This window comes from Salvelinus sp. IW2-2015, linkage group LG33, assembly GCF_002910315.2.
Source record: "Salvelinus sp. IW2-2015 linkage group LG33, ASM291031v2, whole genome shotgun sequence".
Classification (NCBI taxonomy): Eukaryota; Metazoa; Chordata; class Actinopteri; order Salmoniformes; family Salmonidae; genus Salvelinus; species Salvelinus sp. IW2-2015.
Genome location: NC_036872.1, coordinates 17,124,165 through 17,148,946, shown reverse-complemented (window position 1 = coordinate 17,148,946; position 24,782 = coordinate 17,124,165). Strand labels below are relative to the sequence as shown.

Genomic DNA, 24,782 nt, shown 5'->3' with positions numbered 1-24,782 from the left:
GGCTATTATATATATATTTTTTTAAATATGGCATTGTTTCTTGCCTTAAGCGGGCATCATACACAAGTGATAATACAGTTGAAGTCGGAAGTTTACATACACCTTAGTCAACTACATTAAACTCAGTTTTTCACAATTCTTGACATTTAATCCTAGTAAATATCCACTGTTTTAGGTCAGTTAGGATCAGCACTTTATTTTAAGAATGTGAAATGTCAGAATAAAAGTAGAGAGAATTATTTATTTCGGCTTTTTATTTATTTTGCCACAACTTTGGAAGATGCTTTGGGGTCATTGTCCATATGGAAGACCATTTGCGACCAAGCTTTAACTTCCTGACTGATGTCTTGAGATGTTGCTTTGATATATCCACATCATTTCCCTCCTCATTATGCCATGTATTTTGTGAAGTGCACCAGTCCCTCCTGCAGCAAAGCACCCCCACAACATGATGCTGCCACCCTCGTGCTTCACGGTTGGGATGGTGTTCTTCGGCTTGCAAGCCTCCCCCTTTTTCCTCCAAAGATAACAATGGTCATTAGGCCAAACAGTTCTATTTTTGTTTCATCAGACCAGAGGACATTTCTCCAAAAAGTACAATCTTTGTCCCCATGTGCAGCTGCAAACCGTAGTCTGTCTTTTTTATGCGGTTTTGAGCAGTGGCTTCTTCCTTGCTGAGCAGCCTTTCAGGTTATGTCGATATAGGACCCGTTTTACTGTGGATATAGATACTTTTGTACATGTTACCTCCAGCATCTTCACAAGGTCCTTTGCTGTTGTTCTGGGATTGATTTGCACTTTTCGCACCAAAGTATGTTCGTCTCTAGGAGACAGAATGCGTCTCCTTTCTGAGCGTATGATGGCTGCGTGGTCCCATGGTGTTCATACTTGCGTACTATTGTTTGTACAGATGAACGTGGTACCTTCAGACATTTTGAACTTGCTCCCAAGGATGAGCCAGACTTGTGGAGGTCTACAAATTTTGGAGGTCTACAAGGTCTTGGCTGATTTCTTTTGATTTTCAATTGATCGTCAAGCAAAGAGGCACTGAGTTTGAAGGTAGGCCTTGAAATACATCCACAGGTACACCTCCAATTGACTCAAATTATGTCAATTAGCCTATCAGAAGCTTTTAAAGCCATGACATAATTTTCTGGAATTTTCCAAGCTGTTTGAAGGCACAGCCAACTTAGTGTATGTAAACTTCTGACCCACTGGGATTGTGAAATAATCTGTCTGTAAACAATTGTTGTAAAAATTACTTGTGTCATGCACAAAGTAGATGTCCTAACCGACTTGCCAAAACTGTAGTTTGTTAACAAGAAATTTGTGGAGTGGTTGAAAAATGAGTTTTAATGACTCCAACCTAAGTGTATGTAAACTTCCGACTTCAACTGTATGTAATTCACAAGTGATAAGCTTATTGTCACCCATCAGACTATTCTTGATTTAATCTTGTCTTTACATATACTAAATAATATATGTGTGAAATTCGTTTTGATTTAGAATGGACCATTACCATGCACCTGTCTCAAAAACAGGGGCACGGAAAAAAGACATATCATCTCTGCACTTAAATAGCGAATGGAGGACACTTTTCCTGTGGTTCATTTTCATGCCAGCCAGGTAGGCTATACTCTTGTTGTAAAGACAAGCAATGTGCTTAATATTAGGAAAGTTGATAAGTAAATATAGTAGGCCTAGCCTATAGAAAACTGATGGCATCCTCCTCTTTTTAATAGAGGCCATCCCTCTGTTTTCTCACGCAATTTCATAGCCTATAGAAATGTAGTGCAACATGAGCTCATGGGCTCTCATGAAGTGTTTGATTAGATTTTCGATTATATTTGCATTGATGTCAGAGTGATTAGAGGGACAATAGAGTGCTGAGTACCAGGCAGTTAGCAAGTTTGGTAGGCTACTAATGACCATCAGCAGCATCAGAGCTTATACAGTCACTGCAACAGCTCTACCCGATACCCCTTAAAAGCAGAGCACTTTAAGTGTTTATTCCATGTTGCGTTCTGGGAGAAATCATGCACTTGCCCCACTATCAATGACAAAGACTTTGGCATTGATGGCTACAATGTTTTTGGGTCAGATTGCAAATCTAAGGGTGGTGGTGTTGCTGTATACATAAAATACATGTTTTTGGCGACCATTCTGACTTACCAAACCCAAGCAATTTGAACATCTGTCTTTAAAAAAAAATCTTTGCACATCCTTGATTCTTTTTGGCTCCTGTTGTTATAAACTCCCATCTGCTATTGCTGGCTCTCTGGATTGTATTTTTGAATTACAAGTCAGAATTTTGAACAAATTTAATTTCAAATTACTTTACCTGTTGTCCGCCAATTTCGCCCCGATGTCGGAGGTAATCTGATACAAAATATCCACAGGGAAGTGTTATGAACCCGACCTTCAGTACGCTGGTCTGCATATCGTTTGTATTTTGTATTTTTTATTTTCAATACTGATGCAATTCGCACGTGACAAACACTTTTACAATGTGGCCGAGCCTAACCAAACACTTCCAGSTGATTGCGAGGAAACGTGCTTCCGTCGACTACATTCGGTTACAGTTTACATATTGCGCATCATGTGCAATGCGTCAACAGATAAAAAATACAACAGACAGAACTTACTGGCGCTGCAAAATGTCGGGTAAACAACACTTTCCTGTGGATACATTATCTCCACCTCCTACCGCCAAAAGTACCAACATGTACAACCGGTAAAGTAAGTGTAAATATAATTTTATTCAACATTCTGCCTTGTAGAGACTATTGCATATTTTTTACAGTGACTTGTTTCTGACTGATATTCATGGTATTTGGTATTTTATTAAGATTGCCATTAGCTGTTGCAAAAGCAGTGGGTCCACACAAAACATGAAACATAATACAGAATGACATAATACAGAACAACATTAGACAAGAACAGCTCAAGGACAGAACAACATACATTTTTAAAAAGGCACACATAGCCTACATATCAATGCATAAACACAAACTATCTAGGTCAAATAGGGGAGAGGCGTTGTGTCGTGAGGTATTGCTTTATCTGTTTTTTGAAACCAGGTTTGCTGTTTATTTGAGCAATATGAGATGGAAGGAAGTTCCATGCAATAAAGGCTCTATATAATACTGTACATTTTCTTAAATTTGTTCTGGATTTGGGGAAAAGACCACAATGTCTTTTGTGGCATGTCTGGTGGGATAAGTGTGTGTGTCAGAGCTGTGGTGTAACATGATAACAGTCTGATGTTTAAGCATGGGTGTCCTGAACCTACACTGGTTGACATCCAACTCTGATCAACTCAAGTATCTGCGTAACAATGTAACAAGGTTGAAAGTAAAGTGTCCTCTAAAATCCTCTTTGATTGATCATATTTTAACCAACACTCCACATCGTTTTAATGATTCTGGTGTTTTTACAAATTGTATAAGTGATCACTGGGCAGTTGCCTTTGTAAGGGATGGTAAAATTCCTAAACTACCTCCACGTATCATGAAAATGAACTGGAAGAAGTTTGATACTCAGGGTTTTCAACATAGCCTGGAATAGAGTTGAATTCAGCCCTGATGAATTAGCCTTTTCTTACTTCCATAAAGCATTCCAGGATATATACAACAAGCATGCCCCTTTCAAACGATACAGAATTAAGGGCAGAGATAACCCTTGGTTCTCAGATGAACTATCTGAAATCATAAGGAAACGGAATGCTATTTGGGCTAAAGCAAGATGGTCTGATTCAGCTGATGATTGGATGGTTTTTAAATGCCTTCGGAATTAGGGTGGGTATGACAAAAACTGAAAGCAGACCTCTACCTCAAATCTACTGCTGATAATATGAATAATCCTTCCAAATTTTGGCAAGTAGTGAAAGGTTTAGAATGCAAAAAATATATTCAGRTCACTTAACAACTGCTGGTTGACCTCTATTCTGAACTCTTTTAAATCAAAATGTTCTTGATGCAGGTAGATTATTTGATAGGGTTAAAGGTAAACATGAGTACCCTGTGTAATTACCTAACACTCCCAAGCACTCCTTCTCGGCCTTCTCTTGTCTGAGGTGCGTAGAGCCCTGAAAGCAATTCATGTCAAAAAATCCCCTGGCCCTGATGATCTACAACAATAAACTGCAGACATCATTGCGCCCCCTTTTGGATTTTATGTCCATATTGCCCAGCTCTATTATATATGTTTAACCTTATTTCAGATAGGTCCTTTTAATCAATACACCATGGACGTCTAATGATGGTGGTAGGAGTGCTGCAAAGGCCTCCTGTGTTCTTTGAGTGTGTGTTGACTAGAAGGAGGGTCTCTGCTCTGCTCTGTCTGCTCCTGGACAGTTCATCATCCCAGCAGCCCTAAATCGTGATGCATAGCTTGCCTCCTTTCTTCCTCTCCATCGCCTTCCCCTTCCCAAAACCTTCATTGTGACTGTGTTTTTCACGCTTAATTTGGGAATCACAGCCAGAAAACACCAGTGCATTTCACTCTCTCTCTCCCCTTACTCTCTCATTCACTAATCTCACGTTAGTATTGTTTTGTGGTGGCTTTTGATCACTGGAAATCTGGAAAACACTGCTTAATTTCTCTGCTTGATGAGGAAGTCCCTTACCAACCACATTCCCCCGTGCACCTCTCTCCTGTGGAACGGAGCCCCAGGTGTGTAGATAAATAAGCCCCTATGTTATTTTAGTGCAAAGACAATGAGGATACCGATAGTGGATGCAATACTTTCCACAGACAAGTATTGCATCATCAAATATTCTTATTTACAAATTGTGTGGTTTCTGTTTTTGTCTTAGTGTTGCATTTTTTAAAATCTATCTCTGCCTGCCAGCAAGAGTGAATATGCACAGACATGCCCTTGGGTGTCTGCCCTTGGGTGCCCTTGGGTGTCTGTTAAGTATTTGTTACTTCCTTTTGAAACTCTAAGCTGGTGCCTTACGGCAGTTTTTAATGCGTACCTTACTGAGCAGTATAGGTGATTCATTCCAGATTGTAGTGTTATATCTATACGTTACAACACAGCAAATATACATGTTAGAGGCCTTTAATCCCTCTTAGATATATAATTTGCTTAGTAACTGTTTGACATGTCTCCATTATTCCCTTTCTCTCATTTCTGTTTGGGAGTAAGTGCCAGGGAAGCACAATAGTCTCTGTCTGGCTCTGACAATAGCCATTATAAATGGGACTGCAGGAGGAAAGGAGAGAATACTAAAGTCTAGATAAAGAGAGAAAGACGGGAACATGGGGGGTATACTCTTCTCAACAAACTATTTTTCTTCATGTGTCATATGAAAGCCCATTTATTTTCTCTTTGTATACGTCAAAAGAGACATGGGGACCTTCCAAACTCCATCTGCAACTTTTCAGCAGGTATTGGCTTCTATTGTAGTGCAACACTTGGGCCAATTGTTGTCATATTTTTTTATTTTATCAGCTAACAGCATTCAAATGATTTATTATTGTGGATGCTGGGCACAGTATGAATTATGCGACAGAGCAATCTAAGCATTTTATTTGAGTATTTTCTATGTTCTGGCTTGATATTGTGCATTTGGAGAGGTCCTAGAACCTTTAAGAACTTTATGAAAAATTAATGAGAAAAAGAATGGTCATTTTATTCTCCAGGGGCGTGTGCTGGGACATGGTCGGCTTGGTTTAAAGACTGAAGGAGAGGGGGTGACATCACTCTTTATCCCCTTTACTTTTGGAAGAAGAGGGAGGAAGTAGGTGAGAGGTTGAGGGGTATGGAGGAGGGGGTTTTATTTGGTGAAGTGAATTCCATGTGCAGATGGAGAGGAAGTGGAACGGTGGGCAAACTCATATTTTGGAGGGACATAAGATATTTTAGAAGACAGGAGGGTGTGAAAATGAAATGTTTTAGTAGATGTAAGTTGGTTTCACATTTCTTTTGGTTAACGTATTGTGGCCAGGATTTTTTCTCTCACACTGGTTTGGTTGTGAGCAATTACAGACTGGCAGGGAAACATGAGGGTGGACCTACGGGCCACCACACTGTCCCTCCCCCTCACCCCATCTCGCCACCAAACTCTGTTACTGTATGCATCTATTCTCTCGCTCACTCTCTCTCTCTCTCTTTTCTCCTCTCTCTAGCTCCATTTCTGTCAGTGGACACAGCATGACAGAGTAACCTCAATAGTGCCTCTTTCTGTTTAGCCAATCATGATTACATCTGAGTCCCTCTCCCCTATACACCCCAGCCATTCATTCTCTCCTCAGTCCCCCTGTCTGTCTGCTGAGCCTGAGAGCCAGTGTGCTTCAGCTGGGCTTTTTTTAAATATCAAAATGGGATGTTGTAGTATTTAGTTTTGTTGTAGTATTTAGTGGCCAAGTTTGTTTGTTGTAATTTTGTTGTATTCATTCTGTATTGTATAGGATTTCAGTCACTTTAATTCTTATTTGTACCTCTTCCACTCTGTGTTTGATCATCCTGTTTTTAATTTGCTGTTTTTGATATTGTTATACTCTTGTGAACTCAATGGTTTTTACTAGATTACTTGTAGTTTTTCATGTTGTCTGTCTGTAATTTTTTGTAAMGACTTGGTGCTGCCTATCTTGGCCAGGACGCTCTTGAAAAAGAGATTTTAAATCTCAATGAGCCCTTCCTGGTTAAATAAAGGTTAAATAAATAAATAAATAAAGATTGACCTCTCTCAGCCCCTCTTGTCCCAGAAACTGACATGTTGAATGCTATTGTATAGGGGAGTTTAGCTACTCTTTCCTGCATACAGCAGATGCTTTATGTTCTGTTTCTAAAGTAGAATAGCACCTATGTGGACATCTTTTTACAAGTTTGTTGAGAATTCCTGGATGTAATTTCTTCCCCTTCACGGATCCCCCCGGTACTGCTGCTCATTCCGTTCACCAGCTCCGGAGGTCTACGTCACCGGCCTTCTAGGCGTCACTGAACTGGATTCATTACTACCAACCCCGGACTGTCTTGTCTCATTACGCACATCTGGTTCCCATTCTCCCTGATTAGTATGTTATATATGTGCCCTCTGTTACAATGTCCGTTGGTCCTGGAGTACCTGTAACTGTTGTATCGGCTTCCATGCTACGTGTATTTGTACACTTGTTTTACGGGTCTCGTCCCGTGTATTATTTGGAGGTTTACTACACGTCGCTCTATTGTTTGGGTGGAGAAAAAAAACTATTACGTATTCCTGCGCCTGTCTCCAATCATTAGACAACGTGACAGAATAACCAACCAAATAAATGGAGACAGCAGGGAAGACCGAGCTATCGACCATCGTAGAGACAGTCCAGCATCACGAAGACTGTCTCTCCAGAGACGTGCTGGCAACCATCCTGTGCTTGGAGGGGAATGTGCAGTCCCTCCAGTCTCTAGCACCGGTTCTGGCACCAGCCCCCACACCACGACCTGACTCTGTCCCATCTGAGCCGGGCTGCAAAATACCCCTGTCCCTCCCGGGGCGCTTTGACGGCATGCCAGCGAGATGCAAGGGATTCTTTCTGCAATGCGACCTGTACCTCGCTCGCTACGCCGAGGCTGTCTCTGGGAGAGACAGGGTTGCCACCGTCATCTCAGCACTGACCGGACGGGCCCCGGATGGGGGGGGGCACTGTCTGGGAAATGGGTGGATCCGAGGTCGAGTCCTACGAGCGCTTCACCCTCCTCTTCCACTCTGTGTTTGATCATCCTGTGGAGGGCCAAGAGGGGGTTGAGCGCCTACTCCGACTAAGCTAGGGATCTAGGACCCCTCGGAGGTCACCCTGGAGTTCTGGACCATCGCGGTCTCCACCGGATGGAACGAGTCGGCTCTGGTCACCGTGTTCCGCCGCAGACTGCGGGAGGAGGTATAGATGGAGTTAGCCTGCCGTGATGACAACCTGTCACTCGACCAGCTCATCAGCATGGCGATTCATTTGGACAACCTCCTGTGGTCCTGACAAAGACCTGCACAGAATCCGGAGCCCATGGCTACACCTGCTCCGTGGCCAGAGCTGATGGAGGTGGACTCTGCACGTTTGTCCGAGGCAGAGCGTAGGACGAGGAGGAATCTGGGCCTCTGCTCCTTTCCCCCTGTGGGGAAAGGGGTTTCCCATTTCTCCTAGACCTGCCTTCTATCCATAAATAGGCGAGGAGGTGACAAGCCAGGGAATTCTCCTGCTCCAACCCAGGTAGGATGCAAGATCTCCCCACCTTTTCTGTCAACTCAACCAGTGTGTTTTCCCATTACATTCCCTGAATACCCTAGCCCCTCACTCCCGTTAGCTCTGATTGATTCCGGAGCTGCCAGGAATCTTTTAGATAGCGCACTGGCCACTGCATTTGGTTCCCCTACAGTCACCTATTCCCGTTCGAGCCCTGGATAATCATCCAATAGAGACAGGGCTCGTACATCACTGTTCCAGTTTATCTGCTGACCCATGACACTCATTTAGAACAGATCACCTTTTTGATTATATACACCCCACGCACCCAGTTGTTTTAGGTCTCCCTTGGTTGAGTTGGTATAACTGTTATTTCCTGGTCTGAGAGGAGACTGCTGGGTTGGTCGCAGGAGTGTCAGGGGAGGTGTCTCGTGGTGTCTGTCAACACCACTACGGTGGAAAGTCCGGACCACGCCCCTCAAGTGGAGTTACCAGAGGAATACCAGGATCTGCACCGGTGTTTCTCTAAGACCCAGGCTACACGCCTGCCTCCTCATCGCCCCTGGGACTGTGCCATTGACCTGCTGTCTGACGCAGCCCTCCTGAGAGGACATGTCTATCCCCTCTCCTATGCGGAGACCGAGGCCATGGAGACCTATGTACAGGAGAGCCTCCAGCATGGTTTTACCCACCCCTCTATGTCACCAGCCTCCTCAAGCTTCTTTTTTGTTAAAAAGAAAGATGCGGGACTACGCCCCTGCATTGATTATCGAACTCTGAATAAAGCCACGGTAAAGTTCAGCTATCCTTTACCCATCATCCCAACCATCATCAAACAAATGCACGGGGTACAGTACTGCATGAAACTGGACTTGAGGAGCGCCTACAATCTGGTGCGCATTCGTGCAGGCAACGAATGGAAAACTGCCTTTTCCACGACCACGGGCCATTACGAGTATCTCGTAATGCCCTTTGGCCCGCCTAATGCTCCTTCAGTCTTCCAGGCCTTTATTAACGAAGTGTTTTGGGACATGCTGGGAAAGGGCGTAGTGGTTTATATAGATTACATTTTGGTCTATTCTGCTGACCACGTCCAGCATGTCTCGCTAGTCAGGTCTGTGCTGTGGAGACTGTTGGAGCATAATCTTTATGTTAAACAAGATAAGTATTTGTTTTTCCAGCGGTCCGTGTCCTTTTTGGGCTACCTCATATCCACAGAGGGAGTGGAGATGGAGGAGCAACGCGTCAGCGAAGTCAGGTCATGGCCCATCCCCAACAATGTGAAAGCAGTCCAGCGATTCCTGGGGTTCGCCAACTATTTCCGGAGGTTCATCCAGGGCTTCAGCACGGTGGTCGCGCCTCTTACCTCCCTGCTGAGAGTTCGGTCACCAGTGGCTTCGTTGGACGGCGGAGGCAGAGAGGGCGTTCGAGACACTGAAGGCACGCCTCACCACTGCTCCCGTGCTGGCACATCCCAACCCCTCACTTCCCTTCATCATCAAGGTGGATGCCTCTGAAGTAGGAGTCGGGGCAGTGCTGTCCCAGTGCACCGGAACCCCTCCCTGCGCCTTCTACTCCAAGCAGCTGAGCCCCGCCCAGAGGAACTACGACGTCGTGGACCGGCAACTCTTGGCGGTCAAGAAGGCTCTGAAGGCGTGGAGGCACTGGCTGGAGAGGTCCAAACACCCTTTCCTGGTGTGGACGGACCACCACTACAACCTGGAGTACATCAGGGCAGCGAAGAGGCTAAACCTGAGACAGGCCGTTTAAAGTCCTGAGGAGGGTTAATGAGGTAACGTACTGTTTGAAACTCCCAGCTGATTACCGCATTAACCCAACTTTTCATGTCTCTCAGGCCAGTGGTGCCTGGTCCCCTCGCTGAGGCTGGACCCAGTGACACCCCGCCTCCTCCTCTGGACATCGAGGGAGGTCCGGCGTACTCGCCCCGTGAAGTCCTGGACTCGAGGCGTCGGGCGGGGTGTCTCCAGTACCTCATCGACTGGGAAGGGTATGGCCCAGAGGAGCGATGCTGTGTTCCTGCAGTGGACATCCTGGACGCTTCGCTGACCAGGGATTTTCACCGTCGCACCGCGCCTCTGTGGTCGAGGCCGGCACGCCGGGGGGGGGGGTACTGCCACGGATCCCCCCGGTACTGTTGCTCATTTCATTCACCAGCTCCGGAGGTCTACGCCACCGGTCTTCTAGTCGTCACGGAACTGGATTCATCACCACCAACCCCGGACTGTCTTGTCTCATTACCCACACCTGGTTCCCATTCCCGCTGATTAGTATGTTATATATGTGCCCTCTGTTACAATGTCCGTTGGTCCTGTGAGTACCTGCGCTGTTGTATCGGCTTCCATGCTACGTGTATTTGTACACTTGTTTTACGGGTCTCGTCCCGTGTATTATTTGGAGGTTTACACATCGCTCTTTTGTTTGGGTGGAGAAATTAAACACCCTATTACGTCTTCCTGCTCCGGTCTCCAATCATTAGACAATGTGACACCCTTTCAGTGTTACACTCATTACATTTCTCTCATTCATTCAGGCAAATACACTCATTCTTTCTCATTTGTCTTTCTCTCTTTTTCTCTCACAGCTATGCATTTTCAGGAGTGGTTACAGTCCCTTCACTCCAGTGGGGGGGTTCGGGGACCTGTGAGGGAGGACTTCTGGAGCCTTCTCCCCTCTCTCCCTTCGTCATCCTCTTTCTCCCTCTCCTCCCTCTCTCGGTCCCCCTCCTCTCTGCTGGGTATAGGGGCTCTGGCCTCCCTCACTGCATACTGGCTGGTGACCCGCCGTCGGCCCATGCAGCCCCCCTGTGATCTCAATGCCCAGTCTATCGCTGTACAGGTGAGAGCATTATGTTCTGTAAGCTTTAAGTAGCAGCTGAGTGAGATTAGTACGGGTTATATTTATTCAGAACAGTCAAGTGCTCGTTTGTGTTATGGATAGTAGTTGTATTCATCATAGTGTTTTGGATTTCAGTTATAACTAATTAACATTGATTACATCCCAAGCCCTGTTTATACCTGGTTCTAACATGTGTCCTTTGTCCACATTCTGATTGTGCCAACATTTTTAAACAGGTGTAGATGATTAAGACGCATTGATCGGATTGTGATCAAATCTTCCTGACCACCCTCGGAGGTAGTCCTACACCATTGTGTCTGGATACCTTGCAAGTGTAGACGGATCTGGACAGTGAAATCATTTAAATCATCTTTATCCCGCCCTCTAAAATCATTGACAAGTGACGCCATTGACTTATGGCATCAATATGTGTTAAAATATTATTTAGAAAGCATATTGTCAATTAATTTGCATACAGGGAGGGACCAGGATACGCGGTCACATTGCGGACACAGTGGATGGATAAGAGACACATTTTACTGCCATGTGTAGGTCCCACGGCTACAATGTGGGCACAATCAGAATATAAATAAGATCAGGACAAAGGACACGTTAGCCCTCGGTATAAACAAGGCTAAAGAGCTGAATAGGGAGAGTTTTTATGCAGTCTGTGTTGCAGGGAGAGCCCAATTGGAGGCGTTCAGCTTTGCTCAAGGACGATGCCCTGTTGGAGTTCTACTATGATGACACCAGGACAGCCTATGACATGTTCCAGAGAGGACTGAGGGTGGCAGGTGAGCTAGCCGGACACAGTGGACTAACAGGCTCGTTAGGAGCAGACATGGACTATTTACCAGACATGCCAGAGTGTACCTGAGACTGTGTTGATGCACAGGGGACGGCCCATGCCTTGGCTTCAGGAAACCTGGGGAGCCTTACCAGTGGATCTCCTACACTGAGGTCTGTGGATCTTTGGTCATTATTACTATTTACAAGGAGAATACAAGCATACAAATATGCTCAAGCTCTATTCAAGGATTGTATTATTGTTTCTGTCTGATTGTTCTCTGTTTTAGGTGGCTGAACAGGCACAGGTGCTGGGCTCTGGGCTTTTGGGCAAAGGCTGCCAACCAAACCCTGAGCAGTTTGTTGGAATATTTGCCCAGAACAGACCAGAGGTGCAGAAGGCTACACATTCCTTCCCTATTATTTTTATGTAGTGAAATGCCATGATGTTTAATGCTAAGGCTTCCCTGTCTGTTAGAGCACTGTCCTTGTAGAGACTCCAGCAATGTAGTGACCAAGCATCAGTTAGGAAGGAGTCTGGGATCTGTCGTTCTAATAGTGTTGCTCTGTCTCCCTCTGTTGGTGGCAGTGGATAATTTCAGAGCTGGCCTGCTACACTTTCTCTATGGCAGTGGTGCCCCTGTATGACACACTTGGAGAGGAGGCCATGGTGCATATCCTCAACCTGGGTAAGGCTGGAATACTCTGCTACAAAAGACTGATGTATGGGGAAATGTATATATAAATCAGTACACTCCCATACCACTGGCCTATAACTATTCATGTTGATTGTCGCTGTTTCCTCCTAGCGGAGATCTCACTGGTGATCTGTGACAAGGAGGAGAAGGCAGAGTCCCTTCTGGGGAATAAGGAGAAAGGTGCAACACCCACTCTCTCCTGTCTGGTGCTCTTTAATGACTGCAGTGATGCCATAGTGGAGAGGGGCAAGAACTGTGGAGTGGAGATCCTAGAACTCACACAGCTCATGGTGAGAAGAGGGTAGCTGCAGACAATGTAAAGATGATGAATTGCTAGAATAGATGCCGGCTTCTTTAGTTGTGACATTGGATCAACATGACAAACACAAGAGAGAAGTCCCTTTCCATGGGGTTAGATTAGAAGACATCTTGATTACCACAGACTATCACAGTGTGACATGACCCTGCATATTGCAGGTACTTGGACGACAGAACCTCAAAGATCCTATGGTGAGTTTTCCTCTGAATGTTGATAAGGTCTCTTTGACAGTTTTTGTTGCTTCACTGCTGTTTTTGATCCTGTTGTCATTCATCTGTCTTTTTGTTYCAGCCACCGAAACCCCAGGACCTAGCAGTCGTGTGCTTCACCAGTGGAACCACAGGTACCATTTGTTTTTATAGATCTCTGTGTGAGTCCTCATGTAGCCTACCCCCACTACTCTGCATGTTAATCATATACTAAAGCATTWACCCACGCTACTAGAGATGTGCCCATGGGGGCCCACTGACAACCTCTCATTATGTTATGAGATGAATTCTTGTGCTGCACAGAGCCGTGCAGTAATGCCCTCCTCCAAACTAAACTGTGTTCTGTTTATTTGGCCAGGAAAGCCGAAGGGAGCCATGATCACCCACGGCAACATCGCCTCCAACTCCTCCTCTGTTATTAAGATCCTGGAGGTCTGTTCTGGCTCCCTCTGTCTGAAATTCAGAAGGAGTTTCATGGCTAGCTCCATTTTCTCTCTATTTCTCTCACTACATCTCTCGTTCCATCTCAATCTGTTCCTGTGATAAATGGGATGTTTAATAGAAATAGTTGACCCATTATTTTCCTTCTAAAAGATACACTCCACATCTAATTGCTGTTGTAAAATCTAGATTGCATATTCAATTGGTATGCCACCTCTATTATCCACTGTGTAACCGTTTTATTTATCAATTCTTTCTCTCCATTTCACAGGGGTCATTTTTTATTCGGCAAGAAGACGTGTCAATCTCTTACTTGCCTCTTGCCCACATGTTTGAGAGGATGATTCAGGTAGCTCACCCTCTTTTGATTACAATAATAAATGTATGTGTCTGTCTTGGACTCAGGGCATGTCAGACAGTTCTTTAAATGCTCCTACGTCTGTCTCAGGTGTCCATGTTCTGTCATGGGGCCAGGGTAGGATTCTACCAGGGGGATATCTCCCTGCTCATGGACGATATTAAGACTCTGAAACCCACTTTCTTCCCAGTGGTGCCTCGCCTACTCAACCGCATCTACGACAAGGTCAGTCCAAATCCTATGATACCAAACATACTATATAAAAATTTAAAAAGTATTTTATTTTCTATGCTCTCTTGTGTGTGAATGCGTGTCTGTGTGTAGATCTTAGGCTCTGTGACGTCCCCATTGCGCCGGGCAGTGCTGCACTATGCAGTGAGAAGGAAGCAGGCTGAGCTCAGCAGTGGGGTTGTACGTAACAACAGTCTGTGGGACAGGCTGGTATTCAACAGGATTCAGGTCAGTCACTGAACACACTGAACGTGGCCCAACGTCTCCCCTTTTAGAAAACTCTACTTGTTAGACGTAATGGGATTCTATTTGTTTTCCATGCGTTTCAGGATCATTTAGGAGGTAATCTGAGGTTCATCCTGACTGCCTCGGCCCCTATCTCCCCCACCGTGCTCTCCTTCCTCAGGGCCACCCTCGGCTGTCTGGTGAGAATGCCTGCCTGGAGCTCAGACTAAGTGTGTGTGTGTTTGTGTTTATTTCTGATGGGAGTGTGGGTATGTGAGGTTTGATGATGTGGAATGTTCCTGCTGCTCTGTGCAGATCTTCGAGGGTTACGGGCAGACTGAATGCACAGCAGGCTGCACCTTCTCCATGCCAGGAGACTGGAGTGCAGGTAAGGGGTTGACTCTCTGACAATGGGGAAACTATCCAAGTATATCTGGAGACGACTAGTCCGTGATACCCATGTCTGCGTGTTGGTTATACTCTGAAACTCTGTGTGTCTCAGGCCATGTTGGCGCTCCCCTGCCCTGTGCAATGGTGAAGTTGGTTGACATCCCTGATATGAACTATTATGCCAAGAATGGAGAAGGAGAGGTGAGGTGGTTAAAAAGCATAATGGTATTACGGTGCTATTTTACAACATAGTGAGTCAGAGATAGTTACCCAGAAAAAGTTTATCCCCCTGGCTGTTGAGTATCGTATGTTATATTAAAACCCATTTAGTCACAATAGTGAGATTTTTGTGGGGGTAATTCACAGGCTCTAGAGAAGTTAAAATTGTATTTAACAACAAATAAGTCATATTATGCATTATAAAGGTGTCTAGTATGATTCAGAGAAGTTTCGGATGATTTCTCAAAATGGTCACAAGACCACAAGCATCTAGAAGGCGTACTTTTACAGATGAATTTGACACCAGAATTCTGTATTCAACAGTTTGAAAAAACAAATTGGTGAAATGTTTTAATTTGGTCTTTGTAAATGTAATGTTTAAAGGGTTGAGTTTACATTTATGCCTTCATTTTCAATAGAGTGAATCCATGATGCTCATGGCATATGAAAATATCTTAGCCCAATGGGAAAATACAGTGGCTCTAACTTTATATACAGTGCATTCGCAAATGCAATTTTTCCACATTGTTACGTTACAGCCTTCTAAATGTAAAAAATAAATAAAATGAATCCCCCTTATCAATCTACACACAACACCCCATAATGACAAAGCAAAAAAGGGTTTTCTACATTGTAGAATAATAGTGAAGACATCAAAACTATGAAATAACACTTATGGAATCATGTAGTAACCAATTTTTTTTTAGTATATTTTTGATTCTTCAAAGTAACCACCCGTTGCCTTGATGACAGCTTTGCACACTCTTGGCATTCTGTCAACCAGCTTCACCTGGAATGCTTTTCCAAGTCTTCAAGGAGTTCCCACATATGCTGAGCACTTGTTGGCTGCTTTCCTTCAATCTGCGGTCCAACTCATCCCAAACCATTTCAATTGGGTTGAGGTTTGGTAATTGTGGAGGACAGGTAATCTGATGCAGCACTCCATCACTCTCCTTCTTGGTCAAATTGCCCTTACACAGCCTGGAGGTGTGTTGGGTCATTGTCCTGTTGAAAAACAAAATGATAGTCCAACTAAGCGCAAACCAGATGGGATGGTGTATCACAGCAGAATGCTGTGGTAGCCATGCTGGTTAAGTGGGCCTTTAATTATAAATAAATCACAGTGTCACCAACAAAGCACCATCACACCACCTCCTCCATGATGGGAACCACACATGCGTAGATCATCCTTTCACCTATTCTGCGTCTCACAAAGACACGTCAGTTGGAACCAAAAATTGCAAATTTGGACTCATCAGACCAAAGGACAGACTTCCACAGGTCTAATGTCCATTGCTCGTGTTTCTTGGCCCAAGAAAGTCTCTTCTTCTTAGTGTCCTTTAGTAGTGGTTTCTTTTCAGCAATTCGACCATGAAGGTCTGACTCAAACAATCCCCTCTGAACAGTTGATGTTGAACTTTGTGAAGCATTTATTTGGGCTGCAATCTGAGGTGCAGGTAACTCTTTTAACGTATCCCCTGCGGCAGAGGTAACTTTGGGTCTTCCTTTCCTGTGGTAGTCCTCGTAAAGCTGGTTGAGAGAATGCCAAGAGTGTGCAAAGCTGTCATCAAGGCAAAGGGTGGCTACTTTGAAGAATCTAGTGTACATTTTTTTTTTTAAGTAACACTTGAATGAGTAGGTGTGTCCAAACTTTTGACTGATACTATATGTATATATATGTGTGTATGTATGTACAGTTGAAGTCGGAAGTTTACATGCACTTAGGCTGGAGTCATTCAAACTCATTTTTCAACCACTCTTGTTAACAAACTATAGTTTTGGCAAGTCGGTTAGGACATCTACTTTGTGCATGACAAGTAATTTTTCCAACAATTGTTTACAGACAGATTATTTCACTCATAACTCACTGTGTCACAAATCCAGTGGGTCAGAAGTTTACATACACTAAGTTTACTGTGCCTTTAAACAGCTTGGAAAATTCCAGAAAATTATGTCATGGCTTTAGAAGCTTCTGATAGGCTAATTGACATCATTTTGAGTCAATTGAAGGCCTACCTTCAAACTCAGTGCCTTTCCCATGACATCATGGGTAAATCAAAAGAAATCAGCCAAGACCTCAGATTTTTTTCTTTGTAGACCTCCACAATTCTGGTTCATCCTTGGAAGCAATTTCCAAATGCCTGAAGGTACCACGTTCATCTGTACAAACAATAGTACACAAGTATAAACACCATGGGACCACGCAGCCGTCATACCGCTCAGGAAGGAAACACGTTCTGTCTCCTAGAGATGAACGTACTTTGGTTCGAAAAGTGCAAATCAATCCCAGAACAGCAAAGGACCTTGTGAAGATGCTGGAGGAAACGGGTACAAAAGTATCTATATCCACAGTAAAACAAGTCCTATATTGACATAACCTGAAAGGCCGCTCAGCAAGGAAGAAGCCACTGCTCCAAAACCGCCATAAAAAAGCCAGACTACGCTTTGCAAATGCACATGGGGACAAAGATCATACTTTTTGGAGAAATGTCCTCTGGTCTGATGAAACAAAAATGGAACTGTTAGGCCATAATGACCATCGTTATGTTTGGAGGAAAAAGGGGGAGGCTTGCAAGCAAAGAATGCCATCCCAACCGTGAAGGACGGTGGTGGCAGCATCATGTTGTGGGGGTGCTTTGCTGCAGGAGGGACTGGTGCACTAGACAAAATAGATGGCATCATGAGGGAGGACAATTATGTGGATACATTGAAGCAACATCAGTCAGGAAGTTAAAGCTTGGTTGCAAATGGGTCTTCCAAATGGACAAGCATACTTCCAAAGTTGTGGCAAAATGGCTTAAGGACAACAAAGTCAAGGTATTGGAGTGGCCATCACAAAGCCCTGACCTCAATCCTATGGAAAGTTTGTGGGCAGAACTGAAAAAGCGTGTGCGAGCAAGGAGGCCTACAAACCTGACTCAGTTACACCAGCTCTGTCAGGAGGAATGGGCCAAAAATCACCAAACTTATTGTGGGAAGCTTGTGGAAGGCTACCCGAAACGTTTGACCCAAGTTAAACAAATGAAAGGCAATGCTACCAAATACTAATTGAGTGTATGTAAACTTCTGACCCACTGGGAATGTGATGAAAGAAATAAAAGCTGAAAGAAATAATTCTCTATTATTCTGACATTTCAAATTCTTAAAATAAAGTGGTGATCCAAACTGACCTAAGACAGGGAATTTTTACGAGGATTAAATGTCAGGAATTGTGAAACTGAGTTTAAATGTATTTGGTTAAGGTGTATGTAAACTACCGACTTCAACTGTGTATAATAAAATATGGTTTACATGTTATTGTTACTAATGGCATAAGATTTGCATAGTGACATTTGGGAACAAATGGGTTAATTTGGGAACAAATTGTGACATTTGGGAACAAATGGGTTAATTTGGGAACAAATTGGTTAACACTGTTCTTACCTTTATGCTTTGTTAGATCTGTATCCGTGGCCACAGTGTGTTCCGGGGTTACCTGAAGGATGAGGAGAAAACAGCAGAGGCCCTGGATAGTGATGGCTGGCTGCACAGTGGAGATGTGGGCCAGTGGTTACTGGTGAGCTGGGTTACAATATAGGACAAAATATGATCACTAGATACTCCAGTCAGTCAAGTCATATACATTTGCATGTGAATGTGTGTTCGTATGTTTTCCTGTTAGAACGGGACACTTCGCATCATCGACAGGAAGAAGCACATCTTCAAGCTGTCCCAGGGAGAGTACATTGCCCCTGAAAGGATTGAGAACATCTACATGCGTTGTGTCCCTGTGCTACAGGTCTTTGTGCACGGTGACAGCTTAAAGGTATGAGATACCGGTACTCTTACATTCACTATCAGAGGATAGTCCTTTTTTTGGGACATACCAGCATTCTCACACTGTTTTATGTTTTGTTTCCAGTCTCAACTGATTGGTATTGTTGTGCCAGACCCAGAAGTGTTTATTGATTGGGTTAAGGAGAGGGGAATCATTGGATCCTACAAGGAGCTCTGCCAGCATCCAGTATGTGACGTCACCGTAGCTCACACAATAGGCCATCTGCAACTTTACAATGTGTGCCTTTGTTGGATTGTATCAACTCAACAGGTACAAATTGAAATCTTGTCTCACTACAGGATGTGAAGAAAGCAGTGTTAGAAGACATGACAGCCGTGGGGAAGGAAGCTGGGCTGAAGTCTTTTGAGCAGGTGAGGAATCAAATCAAACTATTTGTCACATGCACCCGAATACAACATGTATATGGTTAATTACAAGCCCTTAACCAAAAGTACCGTTCAAGAAAGAGTTAATCAAATATTTACCAAATAAACTAAAGTAAAAAGTAACACTATAAAATAACGAGGCTATATACAGGGGGTACCAGTACCGAGTCAATGTGCGGGGGTACAGGTTAGTATAAGTAATTTGTACATGTAGGTAGGGGTGAAGTGACTATGCATAGGCAATAAACAGTGAGTAGCTGCAGTGTAAAAAAACAAATGGGTGGGGGGGTGGGGGGCTGTCTATGAAAATAATCCAGTGGCCGTTTGGTTAATTGTTCAGCAGTCTTATGGCTTGGGGGTAGAAGCTGAACCTTGAAGCTGAATACTTTCATACATTGACTTCGTACTTGTAACAAATGGTGCCATGGTATATGAAGACATAAAACATGGTGTAACAGGAAACTGAATACAACAAAGACAACACTGATAGTTTTGCCATCTCTTTCCTCACTGTCAGCTGAAGGACCTGCACCTGCATCCAGAGATGTTCAGRGTTAGCAACGGCCTTCTCACCCCCACTCTGAAGAGCAGACGAGTGGACATCCGCAGGGTCTTCCAGGAACAGATCACAAACATGTACAGCACAACAGCCATCTAGTAGACCTCAAATCAATGTAATACACTCACTCCACTGACATTTACATGAACTGTATGTTTCCTGTCACTAGACAAAGATATGCAGTTTGCTGGATCTCACTGTCTATAGTACTAAAAACTGWGCATGTAGCCAAAACAACAGACATTCCTACAGTACTTAGCTCAAATACTATCAAACACGTTTGGTACGGTTTCGGGGAATTTCAGTTTGACTCCACTTTCAGTTTGACACCATGCTGCTTCTTGTACATCAGTATGTTAAATGTATTTTCATTGTTTACATATCATAGACAGGAACAACATTGAATGGGACCAAACCATTTTTGCTCCAATGTTGTCCACGCAGAAAACCTAGCCATAGAAATAGCTACAGCTCCACTGTAGAGAGCAGTGGGCAAGTAGACACTACCTGGGCCTGTTAATGGCCTCCTGGATCACACTTCCATCCTTCTGATTAATATAGAGAATCTAAACCTCTGGAAGGCTGCTTTTGAAGTGTACATTACTTACTCTGATTCTAGATATGACAGTTTAGTGTTCTCAGTGAAACAGTGAATGAGTTACAGTAGCTCATTCCAAATCAGACCACCGTCATTTATCCAAGGTTATATGAGGGATTAAAGTGAAATGTTACCCTTGATATCATTTATGTAGTTACCATTAAATAGTCAATTTGTAAATGGTAAGTATATTTTTAGCGGTAAACATTAAGAATGCTGATGAAATAGGCTCACTGGCCACTATTTTAACTAACAATTCCCAACAATGTAGAAATATTCTTGTACGTTTCCCTGAATAAAGAAATMATGATTGTCATTACTCAGTTTTATTTAGTTGAAGAACAATGAAGGAAACCCTTCTTCCAATCCATGTATTGCATGATTGTTCATAGAAAACAACATCTAAACAGATGGTAACATAGCTCAACAAAAATGATAATAAAACCCACTCTTAACAGATTACATGTCAAGTTTCTCACTCAATAATAATAATAATAATGTTAAATTAACTAGAACCAGGCCTGTCAGAAAAGTTAAAAAAATCTACGCTAATTTAGTCAAATGCATTTTGTGCATAGCTGTCCACAAAGAAAAGGCAAGAGGTTTCCCTTAACATGAGAAATTGACAAAGAACGTAGATATGGTCAAATGAACAATGAACTGTAAGTGCCACTAGAGGGAGCAACAGCATTGGTTTTGGAAAACAAGTCCTCCAAACCTATGCGAAGAAGAACAAGAAGGGTAAAAGGACCATCTCAGTCTAAGACAATGTCAGATTATTCCTTAGCCTTTCAGAAGCAGGGGACGATTAGGCAAAAGCCAAAGAAAAATGTTGACACTCCTTTATACAGGCACCATCACAGATCTGAAAAATAATGACATTGACTTATGATATCCATAGTCAGGAAGCTGGAGTGGCTAGTGTTAAATACTACAGGTAACTTTCAATATCATTTTTACCTCAACAAATAAGTTCCTGGTCCACAATACACAGGCTAGATCAGTGTGCATAAACCCTGAGGGGAAATATAGTGAATAACACAGAAATGGAGCGATTCAAATTAATGTAGCTTTTTGACCCACCACCCCGAGTCACATTTCATCCTCTAGTCCGCTTACAGTACTATCCAATTTGCTTCAATAAATTAATTTCCTGTTATACATAGACTTGATGAAATGCATGTTTTGGTACATACCTTGATTTGGAAATGACTAGAAAACGGATTCAAAATGAGTATGCAGCTTTGAGAAGAAAGGTGTGACCCACAGAGATCTATAAATCTATAGTACTATTTGTAATTCTATGGTGTGAACCACAAATTAGTTCTTAGAAGAACGGTTTCATTACACGATTTAAAAAATATATACATATTGGCTTATGATAATAGCATTTAGCTGATGGCTTGGTAAATGTGGCAGTTAAAATGCTTTGAGTTGCTCTCAGTGTTTTTTTAGATGTTAGGAAAGGGTCAGGTGAGTGAATTGAGAGAAGAGTGAAGGAGAGAGAGAGAGGAGATTAGTGCAAGAAAGCTATTAATGATTAGGCTATGACCAAAGCGGTCCATTTTCACAGTGAGAAGGATCCTGAAAAAGATAAATCCATTCACTGAGGTGTGAAAGGAGGCAAGGCCAGAGGTTTAGAGGGAGCCCTTCCCCTTCTTGGTGTTCTCTCACTCTCTCAGTCATCAGCGACAATGGACAGAGCACGCAGCTCATTCAGCTTGGCCTCGTTCTCCCTCTCCCTCTGCTCATCAGTCAGCCCTGCCTGGTCGATCTGATCCGTCAACTCACTGAAGATATTGTGCATCTCTGTGAAGTACACCACCTGAAAGAGATAAGGAAAGAGTGGAATGGTTAGGGAAAGGGTCTTACGTTAACTGTTTACAGTTTACTTACAACATGCAGAGGCTGGTCCTGGTCCTACAGCCCTTCACCTCCACTAATGAAAAGCCATTCAGAAGTAAAGGAGTGAGCCCGGAGAACAAAAACAAACCCCAGAACATCAGTGGGTAGTGACCCTGCCTTTTCTCTTCCAGTCTGAACATGAGATAGAGTGTTCGCTGAAAGCTTTCCTGACACATCCCACCCCTGCTTCTTTCCCCAGTTCATGAGTCAGAATCCCAGGAGAGATACTTTGATGATTAATAGACTTTAATCACATTACAATACTCCAMAAGAGTGGGCCGAGAATGAAAGTACTGGGAAATACAACCCCTTGAAACCCACACACATTTCYATATTTATTCATGCAGCGATGCATATGCTACAGTGCACTTAAGGGGGCATTTCTGATTTATTTGCAAATGTGCACGTTTGTTCTGTTCTATATAGAGGTTGGAATAAAATAATAGCTGCTGCTGGCCAATTATGGGCGTTGATGGGCTGTAGGCCATAACAGAAAATAAATAGAGGCCATTTCAGATAGGAAAATGAAGATCTTTCCTGGGTAGACTAGGGAGAAGACTGTTAACCACATGCTACTATAAGAGCTTTGTCACAGGATGCATGCTGCTAGAGAAATGACAATATGTAGCCATTTTCAACTAATTACATCTGAACTGTGATCAAAGGACATTTAATTCAGTCCAAATGTCTTATCCACATGATGTGTGTGCCAGTGGCAGCAAAAGTTATATTAACAGAAGCTCTTTAGTTGGCTAACCGGAAGAGGAACCCGGTTTGAAAGGCCTCTGTGTGTTTATAGCYAACTCTGCCACCTAGACCACATCAGTGGGCCATGAGTATTAAGTTACCGGTGTATGTGGGGGTAAAGTGGATATTTTTCATTTGAAAAGTGGCTTGGTGAAAAAGCTATGGAATACATGTCAGTAATAATGCACACACAATCACTGTGTTCGTTCCGGCGTGAACATCCTTCTTGTCATCCAGTCTCTACAATTATCCCAGTAAGTCTACATGGACCACATATGAAAAGAAGCCAAATTCAGACTATTATTTGTAAGACCTCCGTGACGTATTTTTTGAACAAACGTCCAAATACACACCCTTGTCCTCACCCTAGCCCTGATTGACTAAATATTGATTTAGACAGAGAGCTACGCCGGCTCATCAGACCTCAACTCTGATTATTTCACTAACAATATTTCAATAACATACAGTACGTTGGAGAAAAAGTAATAGAAATTTGGCATCCAATATGATCCCATCTCTATCAATCTAGTCTATCAATGGGCTCAGGTGCAAAATAACTCAATCATTATGACAGTAGCGTGTGTCAGAAGAACATAATTTCTTTCAGTTTGTACAAGTAGTACAGAACACCGTAACCAAGAACAACCACCGGGAATCCACACTCAGACAATGGCTCAATTATCCAGCATCTGTACAGGTGGACAGGCACATCKGATCACAGCAGAGCCGAGCAGAGCATTGCTTCCCATTCACAGCCGTTTCATGGAACTAGTGGTGTTCGAGCCTCAGAACAAAGAGAGGCATTGTGAGGGTGCTCTGGGAGCCATGCAGCATGTCCGGGGGAGAGAGAGGGGGAGTGGGAGTCCAGACTGCGCTTGCAGGGCCAGCTGAGGGGGTCTGGCCCGGACCCGAGGTCCACTGGGCTGCTGTGCTGTGCTGACTGACCACCCAGTAGRGGCTGTACTGGAGGAGTGGCTGTGTACGCCAGCCCAGCTCTGGAGTCTGTCCCTCTGACCCAACTCCACACAACCCCCCTAATTCACACTGCTAGGGTTAGAGATGAGCTATCTGAGCAAGTTTGAGTCATCAGCGCTCTGCCTCCATCAGAGGGCCCTCATTACTGTTTGAAGCTGCTTCAGCAGTGAGTCAGTCTGTTTGCAAATGACTGAGTAGTACAGGCTTGCTCCAGTGTCCATAGAGGACAGTGCACTGAAACAGGGACAATGTAACAGTGGGAAGGCCCAAAATCTGTACCCATTAATTTTCATCRACAACCAGTCTCTATTAAATCCAAATCTTATAGGGAATGATTATGCTTGTATAATCATCATTCTAGGAAGAGATAATGACACAGGGCTACTATGAAGGAGATAATCCTGATCAGCTAACAAGATTACCAGAGACCTAATGGCAGCTATCAAGTCCATAGAGACTACTTCCAGTGACACCATCTCCTGAGCAGTGAAGATTAGGCTCCGCTGCTGTTACACCCAGGAGGGCTCCATTCACTTAGTCTACTAGTAACAGTCATCACATACAAGCCTACCCACCTGCTCTGCTATCATAGGAACGCACAGAACTTGGATTGATCAAAGGGCACACATATCCTTTGAACCCCCTCTGGGCTTGCCTGMCAGTATCATTGACATGTGGGCTGAGTCTGATAGGCAGCCGTCTGTCTGCCAGTGTTTTTGGGGGCGGGGCGCCAYCCTGGCCTAGTGACGTGGCCACTTCTCAATCTGATTAGGCGTGTGTCAGTCTTTAACCATAAGAGGAAATGACACGGCGGGGGGTGGGGGTAGGGTACGGAGCGTGGGCGACAGTGGCGGGCACTCGGCTCAGCTGCTGGGCTGGTTATAGCGAGGCGGGCTGACCGGG

General features: G+C 43.8%; 2 protein-coding genes across 4 annotated transcripts in view; one reads left to right on the top strand and one right to left on the bottom strand.

The window, feature by feature from the left end:
- The window catches only part of acsl2 (acyl-CoA synthetase long chain family member 2), a 30,116-nt gene extending 9,548 nt beyond the window's left edge, over positions 1–20,568 (top strand). The window contains exons 2-22 of one of the 3 annotated variants that reach the window (XM_023978631.2): positions 5,650–5,751; positions 10,763–11,016; positions 11,684–11,810; positions 11,912–11,976; positions 12,093–12,194; positions 12,392–12,491; positions 12,612–12,790; positions 12,978–13,010; positions 13,111–13,162; positions 13,387–13,460; positions 13,741–13,818; positions 13,918–14,052; positions 14,152–14,286; positions 14,388–14,483; positions 14,599–14,671; positions 14,786–14,874; positions 18,332–18,448; positions 18,554–18,697; positions 18,794–18,895; positions 19,009–19,080; positions 19,613–20,568. In XM_023978631.2, coding sequence (XP_023834399.1) covers positions 10,765–11,016; positions 11,684–11,810; positions 11,912–11,976; positions 12,093–12,194; positions 12,392–12,491; positions 12,612–12,790; positions 12,978–13,010; positions 13,111–13,162; positions 13,387–13,460; positions 13,741–13,818; positions 13,918–14,052; positions 14,152–14,286; positions 14,388–14,483; positions 14,599–14,671; positions 14,786–14,874; positions 18,332–18,448; positions 18,554–18,697; positions 18,794–18,895; positions 19,009–19,080; positions 19,613–19,753 — 2,166 coding nt within the window. In that variant the 5' untranslated portion in view covers positions 5,650–5,751; positions 10,763–10,764 and the 3' untranslated portion in view covers positions 19,754–20,568. The remainder of the gene's footprint in view (positions 1–5,649; positions 5,752–10,762; positions 11,017–11,683; positions 11,811–11,911; positions 11,977–12,092; positions 12,195–12,391; positions 12,492–12,611; positions 12,791–12,977; positions 13,011–13,110; positions 13,163–13,386; positions 13,461–13,740; positions 13,819–13,917; positions 14,053–14,151; positions 14,287–14,387; positions 14,484–14,598; positions 14,672–14,785; positions 14,875–18,331; positions 18,449–18,553; positions 18,698–18,793; positions 18,896–19,008; positions 19,081–19,612) is intronic. The other 2 variants (XM_023978632.2, XM_023978630.2) reach the window with 2 other exon arrangements.
- bin3 (bridging integrator 3) overlaps positions 20,563–24,782 on the bottom strand; it is a 34,756-nt gene continuing 30,536 nt past the window's right edge. Inside the window, exon 9 of the mRNA XM_023978636.1 lies at positions 20,563–22,077. Within this exon, the coding sequence (XP_023834404.1) occupies positions 21,931–22,077 (147 nt within the window). The 3' untranslated portion in view covers positions 20,563–21,930. The remainder of the gene's footprint in view (positions 22,078–24,782) is intronic.